The sequence below is a fragment of the Plutella xylostella genome, chromosome 9 (assembly GCF_932276165.1).
Source record: "Plutella xylostella chromosome 9, ilPluXylo3.1, whole genome shotgun sequence".
Classification (NCBI taxonomy): domain Eukaryota; kingdom Metazoa; phylum Arthropoda; class Insecta; order Lepidoptera; family Plutellidae; genus Plutella; species Plutella xylostella.
In genome coordinates, this window is record NC_063989.1 from 11712151 (window position 1) to 11725781 (window position 13631).

The 13631-nt window shown below is 46.0% G+C and overlaps 1 protein-coding gene across 5 annotated transcripts in view; it reads left to right on the top strand.

The window, feature by feature from the left end:
- The window catches only part of LOC105389648 (protein roadkill), a 58432-nt gene that overhangs the window by 33668 nt on the left and 11133 nt on the right, over window positions 1-13631 (top strand). For 3 of the 5 annotated variants that reach the window (XM_038122469.2, XM_038122460.2, XM_038122446.2), the window contains one exon: window positions 9976-10138. In XM_038122469.2, the coding sequence (XP_037978397.1) occupies window positions 10064-10138 (75 nt within the window). In that variant the 5' untranslated portion in view covers window positions 9976-10063. Of the gene's footprint in view, window positions 1-2715; window positions 2749-9975; window positions 10139-13631 lie in introns of all 5 variants that reach the window. The other 2 variants (XM_038122453.2, XM_038122436.2) reach the window with 1 other exon arrangement.

Genomic DNA, 13631 nt, shown 5'->3' on the forward strand with positions numbered 1-13631 from the left:
CAGCGTATACTTGACCAACTTTTCGTATAGATTGCGCTTCCATAAGATAATGTCGGTTTTAACTATTAGAACGGCAGCGCCCGGCCCCGGCCACAATAAACATAAAAGTTGTCCGCTTGAGGTCGACTCATTCACATTCTACTCCGTAACTTTCAACCGACCAACTTCTTTTTATTTGTACTGGTTAATTTATCGGTTTGGAATGGACAAGTTATGCTTACAGAAGCAACACCATTCGCCGATTCCGTTAAATCCCATCCACAATCCAGTGACTCTTTTAATTGGACTCGTCATAACCGTAATTGTGAAGTTGTTATAAAAAGCCTCGTTTTGATTGCATGATCTGGTGAACAAAGAGGGTGTGATGGCAATGGTGCATGTGGTAGTGTGGATACAAGCGGCCGGCCTCAGGCGTGTCACCTTCGGCGCGGCATTGTTGCCAGTAGGAAGCGGCGAGCTCTATTGGGCGTGAGGTCGCTTTCAATGCACCATCTTTTACCTTGTGCCCCTTACCGGCGCCGAAGATCACACGCACGGTCACTTCGCCTACTTATTTTTTTTCAAACTCAACAATCTGGGTCGAACGCGCTGCAACGTAAAATTTGACCCCACTATCACGGTTTCGTTCTTCAGACCGTTTTAGCATAATCTCCATCTCTGAAATTACGATCGCGCCGCTGAGATAATTCCGCCTACGTAAACACCTGAAGGCGTAATGGGCCTGTAACATTGGGAACGAGCAGAGATTACATCTGACGTCTCCTTGGGACGCGGCGATTCACAACGCTCCCTGCAGCTTGTGATTAACATCATTGTTAAGATGTAGGAAAGTAGAACGGGGGCGCCTAACCCAAGGTTTCGGACGTAGCTGAACAAATTCTGTTAAATTTACTCCAATAGTCGGTTTTACCTTGACGGCTTTGTATCGTACGAGGGATAATCTATGCTATTTTGAACGCATTGCTTACAAACGTTTTCGCTAGAAATAGCTGAACATAAATCAGAGCGACTTTCGATTCGTCGTCGTCTGAAGAAACTTATGAGCGGGTTTGCGTTGCATAAGACGGCTCTTATGTTTTCTATAATTTGATGTGTTTCTCCACCGCCGTGGCTCCGCATGCGAAACCCTCTGGTCCCGGCTGCGCGGCCTCAACCGAGATACGCGGTGCTTTCTCGTCGGAACCGGGTCGCGGCAGCCTCGCGCACACACGCCGCCGTCGCGATGGGCCAATCACTTATTTGAATAACCGCGCCGACGGATCGAGACGACGCGTCTTCGGTGAATCTTACAACTGTAATTGTAGCCTGTGTTTGTTTGCATCACTAATTATTATTATTGAAATCTTTCTCGTATAATAGCGTTATGAGGTTCAAGATAGGCTACCTAATTTGCTAAGTGCTCGTGCTCACGCTTTTAAGCATTTAAACACAACTGTTGCTTAGGTAAGAAAAATCATAAAGTTTGAATAATTTAAAGGTGTCGTTAAAAGTTCTAGTAATATTAGCCAAGGTTATAATTATAATAAGCTTGCAAGATATTAACATGAGTTAGTTTGTACTCGTCAAGGTCTCACCAATTGGTTTTTCTACGGCTCTACCTCCATTACCACCTTTAATATTGGCTTGTTCTGTTAATGAACAACTTTCTTCGGTCTGGTTCCATTTCTACCTTACCCGCTTTGTGATAAAGTCAAGTAATCAACGACTGTTTTAAAACGTGGAAACGTCAAACCTTGATCTAGAAAACTTTTCCCTGCGATCCCATTGAAGTGATACAATATAAATAATATAGTGTCGACCCTCGCTTCGAGGAAGTAGGGTCACGCAATATATATTGGGCTCGAGTCAAGGTTTTGCCAATCATTTAGGCCAGTTAGCTTTACGGCAAGGTCAATCTTCTTCATAACCTTATTATGAACTGCTCAATCACTATTATACCAAACTAATAGGCACATTACTGAATTGCAATATTTAAACTAGATCTAGATTTTCGAGGTGGGTAACTATGTCAGTCAGCAAAATCGATTGGATCAAGTTGAGCTTGCATATTCATCGGGGAACAATAATGTAGAGCGCAGAAGGGTCGAGGCGGCTCGGTTTCTTGCTGGAGTTATAAATCAGGCTGGCGCGATGGCGGCCCAGTTAGATACCGTCTCGGCGGATTTATCTCCAAATTGATGTCTGCTTTCCAATACTACCTGCGCTACCGAGCATCGGCGCATCGCAGTCGCTTCCCTCTTCCCCTCACCCGCAACCTATTTCGTGGGGACAATTTTATCTAGAGTAACCTGTCGCTACGCCAAATGTCTTTGTCAGTAGATTAGATACATGTTGCGCGGGCTTTGATCTCAGGATTTAGCGAGCCCACATGAGACGGCTGTGTAATGTGTAACGTCAAACATTTCTGTGCTGCGGCTCGCGCTATGAACGCTATTCGCGGAATTCCTCCAGCTCGCGATTAACTAATAGCTGTTCGCAGAACGTGAAGCGTTTGTTACGTAACACGTCTACTTAGAGTATCAATAAGACGTGTATGTACAGTTGTGAATTGGTCGGCTTGTCCTCGGCCTCGACGGTGCTTCCGCGTCCACGTCCCCTCGCTCGGTACAGCCAGTGATAATCTTTTTGCCGCGATCCACCTCGACCTTCCTGCCAATACAATATTATAAGCATTTTATCTGTAACCTATACCAATACAATGATTTCCTTTTCTAGGTATAACCAACAAACTGCCAGAACGCCTTGGAAGTACGTAACCCTTTTTGTTTTACTCTTTAGTTTCTTAACTCGCGCTGTAAATAATAGGCTGTTTCAATGGTATCGGTGTTTGATGGCTTTACCTACCTCTATCCTTCCATCCCTCTGTAACGTAGTTAGCTAGTGGTGTGTAGCGACTAGAGTAGTGAGTGGTGGAGGCGTGCGCCGGCGTCACAGTGACGTGGCGCTCGCCTCCGCCGCCGCCGCGATGCGTCGCGAGGCTGAGCGTTCGTTAGCGAGCACGAAGGTTAGTAGCTCATTAATAACTCTGCGCCGCTTCCTCCTGCCTGCTGCGCTGCTGCGAGAAAGAGACGGCACGAGCTCCTCGCGCCAGGAAGCCGCAGAGGGCGCCACCTTGTACACCAATTTATTCGGACTTTTTGTAATTGGCATTCATAGCTGTCCCACCTTTATGCTGCGAACTTTGTGTGACCTAGACCTTCAGTCGAAGTCACATTTCCTGATTAGGTCTAATAGGTGTTTCATTAAAATTGTCGTATTGGTATAATAAGTTGCATTTGAATAAGTAATAAGCACGTTACGGCGCCTGTGCCCAATCGCTGCCGTAGAGCTGGACTGGCGCCAACTTTTATATTACGCGGGGAATCTGGTTGCACTACAGATCTAACGATCCCTATAAGGTGCCTGAATTACATCTAATAACATAGTACTTGGAGATAACAAAAAAACGCCTAATTAACGCTGATTATTAGCAAAACCAGGAAGAATAACAACGGTATTATGGTATAGTATAGGTATGAACGTGATATAAATACTTATACAAATACATTATATGAATATTGATTATTTTATCTTCAATGTCATTCATAAGCTTTGATAAAAACCGAATACGATATACCGACATGATTAACGTTTTATTTTATCTTATTGTTCGTTTTTTCAACACTTCCTCATCATCAGTTAATACAGTTTCACTGATGGTGATTTATATTTTAGGGCATAATCATGCGATAACCCAACATAAATCCCAAATTTCCGTTATAAGGTCACACATAATTCTGACACACTAAAGGCGCAACCTTGTCCAATAAAACTGTTACTATAGACTTGACACCGATAGATAGAAGTTATTGGTGACCTAAAATATTGTTTCATGGCAACAATATCAGATCGCCCGCTGATACGCCGATGAAATATTTTGATAGATCATCACTATCATCATCATTACCTAGTTTTTGACCCGATTCTTTTATTTCAATTTGTCCCTCGATGATAGGGTTGTCTTTGACTGCGACATTTAACAAGTTGGTTGTTTTCACCGCAATATCAGTTGTAATGATTATAATGAGTGGTGGAGCCACGTGTCCGCCCTCACGTGGCGCGGTCACCTTGTACTCCACATCTTAGCTCATCTAACTAGAATAGAAGTGCTCTTTGTAACTATTTCCGCATGCGATCCCAACGACGTGTGTTCAACATGCTCGCACATTGTTTTATCTAATTTATGAAATATGCACTCAACAGGTCTGCTATTTTCAACTTAAATACAAAACAGCTTTAACTGCGCTTTCTACATTATGACTGAGTTTTGCTCGCAATATTTTTCGCCAAACGAAACTGGCTCTACTTACTGGAACTGTTGGGTTTAAGATCCTTGACTCGTAATGCAACGACTGTTTCCATCCCTTTCTACTCTCGATGTACCCTCTGAGATATATTAACATGGGAACTGCTTTAGTATAGTGGAGGGTTACCTTCAGAACTTGTTTTGTCATCTCGTCCCTTTACATCGCGATGAGCCCTCGCTAGACCACATTTAGTCTACCCTTGACTGTCCTTACCCGTACGTTTGCTTTCTTATTGCCTTTTGGTATTTTCGGATTGTTATGAAGACTTGGGTTTATCGATGGGTTTGACATTGGGCGCCCATAGGTGAGCTTGTTCTATTGGATGGGCAAAGTGCCTTTGGGTGGCAGCCTCGTGCCGGCCTTGAGGCACGCCGCCCTGGCCCCGCCGTGATTGCGTTGTTACGGGGAAACATTTGCACAAGTGTTAGCTGATTCTACATAACTACTCAAAGTGCTTCCTCGAAATAAACGAGTTACTTTACACCCCTGACGTCTAACAGTACAGTGATAATGTCCTCACTTTTCGTGACGCACAACAGCACGTACCAAAAACTGTTCAACGTCCTATAATCCCCCTTATTTTTTGCGCGCACGTGCTCGGAAAATCTCGAAATATCTCCGCAAAGATAACCATAAGTTTCGGCTGTGGTTATATTGCGGATAATAAAGCTGAAAATGGGAAAGCCATTATCGGTAGCACCGCCGCCGCCGGCTGCCCCTCGGGTCTCTTCGTCCAATAAGAATCGCTCACTAAGAGGAAACTTCTCTAACTTGCTAAGATCGAAACACAAAACTTTCCTCGTAGGCGAGCGACACTCACCTCACCTATATTACCACCGCAGAGCTAAATTGTATAGGCGATATTGAATTTCCGTTCCGTACCTTCGTGTAAATATTCTCACTAGTTTATTGCCCGCAAGACTACATAAAAAGCGATGATAACCGCTAGCCCAGGTTGAATAGACTGCGGTCGGAGCGTAAACTATCGCGGCGGACGCGCGCTGAATCCACCTTAAGTGCTATTTGTGTGACGTTTACTTGGCAATTTTACTGCTCATAATATACTAATACGCCTCTCAGCTCATTTTGCGACATGCTTAACCCGAGAATAAACATGCTAAACTTGAGTTGAGCTATTTGCCGGCTATGCGCTGTGGTCGACTCGAACATGTACAATAAGGCTATTAAAGTGTCCGACGTGCACAATGCGCTTCCTTGTTTGACTTGCGCGTCGACGTTGATGCGACCTTGTCGACCATTTATCGTCTCTATAATTCGTATCACCGGGCAGACTCCGGCGATGCATGCGCCCGCGCTCACCTTGAGCTCGCACATCGGAGCCACGTCTGCCCAGCACCAGCTTGCAACAAACGTAAACAAAGCGACGCCCCGAACGCTGCCGACCAATCGGTCACGTTCCTATGTTTATTTCATTTGCTGCGTTAGCAATGACATCAATGTGTATTAATTGTTGCATTTGCGCGATATGCGGCGTTTAATTTGCACTCCAACGCTGTTTACCGCGTCGGCTGGGCTCGTTCCAATTTGTCTCGAGAAAACATGATCAATGTAATGGCGAGGCGTGAACTGCAAACAGAGGATCGTCTGTTTGCGGCGTGGTGACCGATATCGCTCGGCGAGTGCAAACAGCGCGTCCTTGAGATGGAGCCAGTCGAGGACCCTGCGGGTCGCGCTCAGGGCGTCTGACTCAGTGCGTGGACTCAAAGTCGTAAAGAGGGCGATGCTCACGCCGCCCTCCCCGCCCCTCCCCTCCCCGCCCCCGCGCTCGTCCGCGTAGGGCCAGCGGACAATGCTGTCCTTATTCCGATGCTATTGTCTCGAAGCTGATTCTTATTAATCGGCTGCAAATTAAATAATAGACGTCGCGTCGGTCAGCCTTGTCCAGAATGCTGATGTCACAACGATAGCTAAATATCGGTTACGTGTCAAGAGTTTAGAATAAATAAACGATCAAACAGCACATGGGCACGCTTTTGAACGAAGAATCTTGGTCAATATAAACAAAAGAAATTCCTTTACCACAAAAGGTTCAAGAAATTCAAATTACCTACGGTCGTGAAATATGAAAAATATTGTAATAGAAGATGGGGAATCTATGATTGAAACGGTACCGCCGAAGTCTCGGTGGTCGTAAATATAGAGGGGGATTGCAGGTCGGTGGCGGCTATAATAAGCCACTCGGTGACACGGCCCTGCCCTCCCCGCGGTTGTTCACTCCCAAACCGAAGAATACTTTTAAAATAATTAAGAAACTCAACTAAATACCTCACCTCGACTGAACCCTTCACGAGAGAACGTTCCATTACTGAAGCAATAACTTCTCGGATTTATTTTGTATCTTTTGTTCTCTTGTGAGTTTTTAAATGTGTGCCTTTTGAACGGACGGGCTTCGTTGATTAAGAGATGTTATTTTCGCAAAGAAATGTAGTGACGTTGGGTCTGGTAAGAATCTAGATTATGAGAATAAGATTCAGCTGTCTCATTTGTAAATTGGTATTAGTCATCATATCATAGCTCTAAATAGAGCAACTGTTCTATTACTCATTTAAAGCATTTGCCAAAGCTTTGTGATTATGATTCAAAATTTGCTTTTGATGACGCAAAAAACTGGTGTGCTATCCACTTAATTAGACTTGCATCTGTTAGATGCGCGCTGCATGAAGTAGCTTTTTAATTTGGCTAATCCCATTGAGAAACAAAATATGGTTGTTGTAATCAATCAGCGAGGAAGCTGCGGCATGCGATGCGATGCGCACTGCCTGTTGTTTTTTTTTTGTTGTCCCTCGGTGGTCCCTGCCCGTGGGTGGTCTCAGGGCGGACTATTTCACCATTTCCTTTGATACCTCACCCGGTGACTGCCACCAACCTTGACGTGTAGCTCGCATTGTACCCGCTACCGGGCCGTATCCTCGCTTTTATCAGCAACTAACAGGTCAAGTGACATGATTCACGCATTGTTCGCGGCAGGAGTGGTCCAGTTAAATATAATCTGGGTCGCGGTGGCGTGTGAGCCGCTTGTCCTCGCTGCAGTATCTTATCTGCGCTAATCCGCCGCCCGGCTGATACGTCGCCGGGAGCGCGGCCTCGCCACCACCTAGATCTAGATGCGCCCTACTGTCATACTCTCGATATACATTTTAATATCCACATCGGAATATTTTCCTAGGCCTACTTTTCCCAACTGATATGTTGTAGAGCTACAAACGCCTTGTGCCGGAGGTCAGACGGTTCCAGGTTAATGGGACTCTTCTCTGCCTCATCACGCCTCAACAGCTCGGCTGTGCTAATGAGCCTAATGTTGCATTGTCCGACATTGATGCAGCGACGAGCGGCCATTCGACTCTGCAGAGATATCGCCGCTGGAACGCAGCCATTTTCTATCGATAATTCGCCCAACAGCATAAATATGTCGTTCCACATTGTGATGACGGTGTTTATTGTTGCGTACGTGATGTACGCGCGACTCACTCGAGAGTCGTCTCCGTGAGCTCGATCGCCAGTTTCTGGGTCGCGTCGATTAATTCACTTAGCCTACTTTTGTTCAGTGCTGTAACACTTTTTTATTTGTTTGACATAATTTTGCCGCTCGAGTGTGCAGGGCGATGATGTCTCTTGCTGCTAATTTCGGTACTAATCCAGATCCCCGCCGGTGTTCTATTTGGTGATGTTTGTTGGTATCGGCGCTCCTCTAATATTGAGTTCATGGCGACTGCTATCGGAGGCCGCGCGACAACAACAGCTGTGTTCATTTAATTACTGACCACACGCGCCCGTTGTTTCCCCGAAAGATAAGCTTGACACCCAATTACTATGTAGCCTTTGGATAGCGCTTATTTATTCCGCAATTAACTGCGCTGGACCTCGTTATGCGCTTTACAAGGCATTGTTGTAGGACTCGGCGCCTGAGAAACCGGTCGTTATTGGAACCCCATGAAGTTACACATTTTCGCGTGTCGATTTCAAATTAGGCTGAGTCACATGGAGCGGTGGGCGCTGGGCGTGTAATGCAAATCTGATTTCCCTTCACGTGCACGGCGCGGCGGCGGCGGCGGTGGGGTATACCGAGTCGCCAAGTTTCAATGCCTATTAGCATACGTCGGCTAAGCCGCTCCACCAAGTTTGTTATGGAGCTTTATGTGTTATAGATAGGTGGTAATATCGGCTTATAGCAGCTGCAGCAGCGCAGCTCTGGCCCAGATGCCGGCGCGGCGTGTGTCGCGGGTTGCGCAGCGAGCGGACGCGTGATGAAACTGACACAGATTCTAACGCGTATTTGGACATCGCGCTCCCAGCTCGTGAAAGTCGCGTAGGACCGTCATGACTATGTTCCACTTGGGGATTCACAATTACACATTTTGACGAACCGAAAATCTATGGCTCCTCTTGTTTCTATTGTTCGCGCGGTGCGTGGCGTGGTTCTGTGCCGTGTGCCAGTTCGGGCGCTCCCCGGCCTCTGATTGGTCGGCGCGCGGTTGCTACATTTTCGCCTTGCATTCAATTCCATGAGAAGTTGCAGCCGCGCGGCCAATAGGTCACTCGCTTACCAATAGAGCTGTGATATTTAGGCTACACATGTCATGTCCTCCTACGCAATAATCGCTCCTTGCGTCCACTTAATCGTTCCATTTCAGTTCATAATTGTAGCTCCAATTTTGTGTTTCGTAACTCCGCTGATCTACTTAGATTATGTTTGACGTCGAATCAAATAAGTGTAAACATGAATTCAGAGCAGTTTCAAAAGCGCACGTATTTCAATTTCAATTATACTCATAATGCTGATTCGTATCAAATTAAGTACTTGTGTGACACAGAACTCTGTTAGCCTCGTTGCAAAAAATACCCTTTGAAAGTGGAGTAGCGTACGAATACAAAATAAAGCGCATGTGTGCCGTCACTACTAGATTAATGCTGCCGACAATGCTTCGGTAAGAAACTCTTTGTTGCAACAAAGAGTTGTGTGGCCTTATTTACTAGCCGAAAGAAGTGTACAGCGTACAGTCTTAACCAATCGCCATTATTTATAAGTAACCGGGTTTCGTCAGGTATACACTATACCTATATGTTGGCTAGCGACGGTTCCCAATCCGGAACTTGGATGTCCCGCGCCGCGGTCGGGTTGAGTTGGGAAGTTTCCCCGCGAATTATTGAAGCCCCCAGTCGCGGCCGGAGCGGCAAGTCCACGTAACTTCGCTCCATAAAGGCTAAAGTGCTGGAAATCGATAGGTTCATGTCTTGTGATTGTATTCCCGGTTCTTTATGTCGGTGCTGTAGTTTCGGATGGCGAGTTTATATTGCCGCATATGTATTATTATTTCTCTCTACTATGCATATAGTCTTTAAAGTAAATTCTAATTTAATGAAGATGCCACAAAAAGTGATTGCAAAGGTGTGGTGCAAAGTTGCCAAATATTATAAGCTGTAGTAGATAAGATAAAATATTTCGCAGGCAAGATTCGGGCAAAGGCAATCATTGAACAAATCTTTATATCTAACGTAACCTAACCTTGTCTCCTAGACTCTCTGGTGCTGACAACCGGTTTGTCCTCAACCATAGAGCATATCCCTTTATCCCTTGACTGTCTAGTTCTAACATCCACTTCTCCCGCAGGCACGGTCCGGGCAGCGAGTGCGGCGGCGGCGGGCCGGCGGCGGCGCCCCCCCAGTCGGCGCGCGTCACGTCCAACGGCGCCGGCGGCATGGCCGTGAGCCGCGTGCCCAGCCCGCTGCACGACGGGAACACGCCCGTCGCCGAGAACTGGTGCTTTACACAGGTGAGGGGGAAACCAGCCAATCAGCGGCTATCAGGTCTTCCAACCAGGGTATCGTCAGCCAATCAGCGGCTATCACGTCCTGCAACCAGGGTGTCATGTGCCAATCATCGGCTGTCACGTCCACCACCACGCACTATAGGCCTAGAACCCATCCTTCATTGGAGGAGAGCCGAGCACCAGCAGTGGGTAATGCGTTCGATAACCAGCTACTGCTAGGAGCGCTACTCTTGCTAGATTAAAAAGATGGTTTGGGAAGCTGTTACGCCAGCTGTGACTCTATCTGATACATCGTATTGGGTCAAACATGAGTACCCTGAAAGGACAGATGGTAGAGATGCAATTACCACTAGGTCCGCCACCACCGCCTTTCCTTGTCCAAGTTTATCGGTCTAGCGTTCTGGACAGGAAACCTGCTGATGATCGGACCATATTATGTACCCAGACCTGAGCCTATAAACTGGAAAGTCATAGTCTTAAACCCCACGAAGCAAAAAAAGGTACTGCACTATGCATATCATAATAGTGTGCTTCGAAAGCCAACTTAGTAAATAACTGCAAAAGTTTTGGAAGTCATAAATAATCTAGGGAACGAATATGAACATGAACACCGAATGTAACAATTTGTTTGCTTCGCTTATCTTCTATTTGGCAAACAAGTTTCACTAATGTGGACTGCTAACTGTATCAAAGCGGCGGCAAGCGGCAAGCCAGCCGTGACTTGCCGAAATGCGGGCATGGCCGCTGCTCTCCATGTTGTATATGCATTTTAGGACAATGTGCCTGATTCTGAAGCGGATAAATCTTAATTTTAGAGCTGAAAAATGTAATATTTTGGCTCTTGATATGGATTATCCTGGAAATTATTGAGTAAATTAATGTATAATTAGATTTTGGGGCGATTGTCGCTAAAGACTACTAGGTATTAACTAGCTATAGATAGAGTTAGTGTCTGAGCATAATTCTAAGGATTAGTACATCTAACTTTCCTAAACGATACTGTCGGCGCTAGTTGGACGCAAACTCTAACAAACTATCGTGATTCAATTTCACTCAAACTGACTCTGAATTCTCAGCTCTGTTACATCGAGGACTATCACGACCTCTGTCTCTGTCACTCAAACCGGTCGCAATATTATTTTGTCCCATTCCAACATATGCCACTGGTACTATAAAGTCAATGACTGCGGCAAAACTATTTAGCTCTCCGATATGATTTCCATGTTCCAATCATGGAGGCTCGGCTATTGACAGCAGTTTAGAAAATTTCCATTTTAAAACTCACACCCACACGATGTGTTTGCATATGAACTTGTTTACTTTGTATAATATTTACGTTTTAAACGTAACATAATTGATCAAATATGCCAGTGGTTCTTATTCTATCTTCTTTGACTAATATATCTCATGGTAAAATTATTTCAAAGTTTCAAAAATATGTGACTCCTCGTTCAAAGAATAGTTGGAAATAGAATACGGTACCTACACGCCAGCGCCGGAGTGGCTATAAACCGCGGCCACTGTCGTAAATAATAGTCGTATACGACTCATCTCGACACCCACAAATAGGCGGCGATAATTCTGTTTAACGAACCTTATCTGTGAACTTGAAAACTGTTTAACTGATCAGGAAGTGTGCGTGCTCCAAGATCAGATCGGAATCTCCGTGTCACGTTCTGTTCTGTTTTCAAATGTTGAAACGCGATGGCCGCTGCGGAATCTTTCAGATGTCCCCAATCCGCAAGCTGGCAGTTTAGTGTGCTTCAGTGATTCAGCAGGGCATTTGTTGCGCAAACCTTGACGCTATGCGGACCGCTCACACACATTACATAACGTTTAGGACGTCACTCAAATCCGCACCGAAGTTATCATGAGTTTGCATGCGATAAACGCGAAATGTTTCTTTTAGTACTCGTAAACTTGCTAAAAGAAATGATTACACAACACAGTAGGCGCTGCTTGATTAAATGAAAATAAAATGTTTTCGCTAATGTATTTGGGAAGTTGCTGTAGTTTAAACGGCATGTTTCCTGGTCATGGGTCGAGCATCTAGAGCGACCGTTGGACGATCGGGTATCGCCTTCTTTGACGTTTTTCGACAAAAACTTATTTAGTCCAACGCCGGTAACGGTGTTTTTGCCGCGAAACACTACTTATTATAAGGTTTTGCTCGGACGTCTTTTAATTTTGGTCTGCGGTTCCGTTATTAACGGAGGTATATATCTGAAATCGGCGTCGGCAATTACATTTATTGTTGTATTGCGTCGCGGCGCTTTCCCATGGTGTTGGCGAACAATTCCTGTCAATCAATCAAGTAGAAGTTGGCCGTTGGTTATGGTTTGATTCGCTGGTGAGCTCTAGTCAGTGTAGCTCTCGGATTCTTTCACACTCAATGCTTTGCTTGGTTGAGTATGAATCAGTAACGCGTGTAGCTAGCAACAGGGGTGATAAGGCATCACCTTGGCGGAGGTTGCCACGTGCCGGCTGCACGGGCGCGCCGCCCACTCGCCGGCATCCATCGCCCCTCGCCCCACACGTGCTCGGCTACAGACTCACTCCCACACAGCAGTGGATGCAACCCGCTGCGGAAATCACGCCCGTAAATAACATGGAACTGTGAACTTTGCAGAAATTTTCCGCGCATGTCACTCGGTTTCAATTTCCTTCTTGATACCGTGCATATTGCGTTGCACGTAAATAGCTCCTTTGAAAGCGTGGGATGAAAGGGCATTTTGCTAGGTAAATGTGATTATGGAGTATGATCAGGTTAGTTTACAATTTCATCCGTTTACAAACTTTGTTATTCACTGTAGCGGTTTGCTGCAAAGAAGTAGCAAAACAGTAGAGTCGCTCTAAACGGGTGAGTCGTCGGCGATAAATCTGTCGCCCTCGGTCCGTATACGGGCGCGGTGGAATCTGCGAATGGTTATCTAAGTCCAGGATGGGCCGGCCTTGGCGCGGGTCGCCGACCGGCCGAAGACCCCAGCCCGAGCTGCAAGCGACGGGTCAACGACCTGCCAGCACGGCCCGCGGCCCGCAGGTTGAGCACCAGCGACTAATTACCACGTGCTTACCCAGCGTCACGTCACGTGCCGCCGAATGTGCTAATTGTAACACCCGAAATCCCAGAGTAGTGGTCACCTCGTAACGGATCAGAAAGAGGACGCGGGGACCTTGGATCGGGACCTTCGGACGTCTCGACTGTTTGGTTCAGATTTTATACGCCATAAAGCATAGTCGTAAAGCGAGTCCCGGAGCTGTCAGCGGCCAATTAGGAACAAAAGAGCGGTCCTCTTTTAACTTGATTGTGTTTGTGCACTTTTTCATCTGTCCCGGAGATTTATAGAATACGGGAAGGTCGTCTTAGGACATCTCGTTACGAGGCGCAGACTGATTTATGTCACTCCATTATGTATCGCTTTCCGCCGGCGGGAGCTCTGTGTTTTATAGTTCCGTCTTTGTCTACTAAACACCCAAACAAGTACCGAGTACTTGA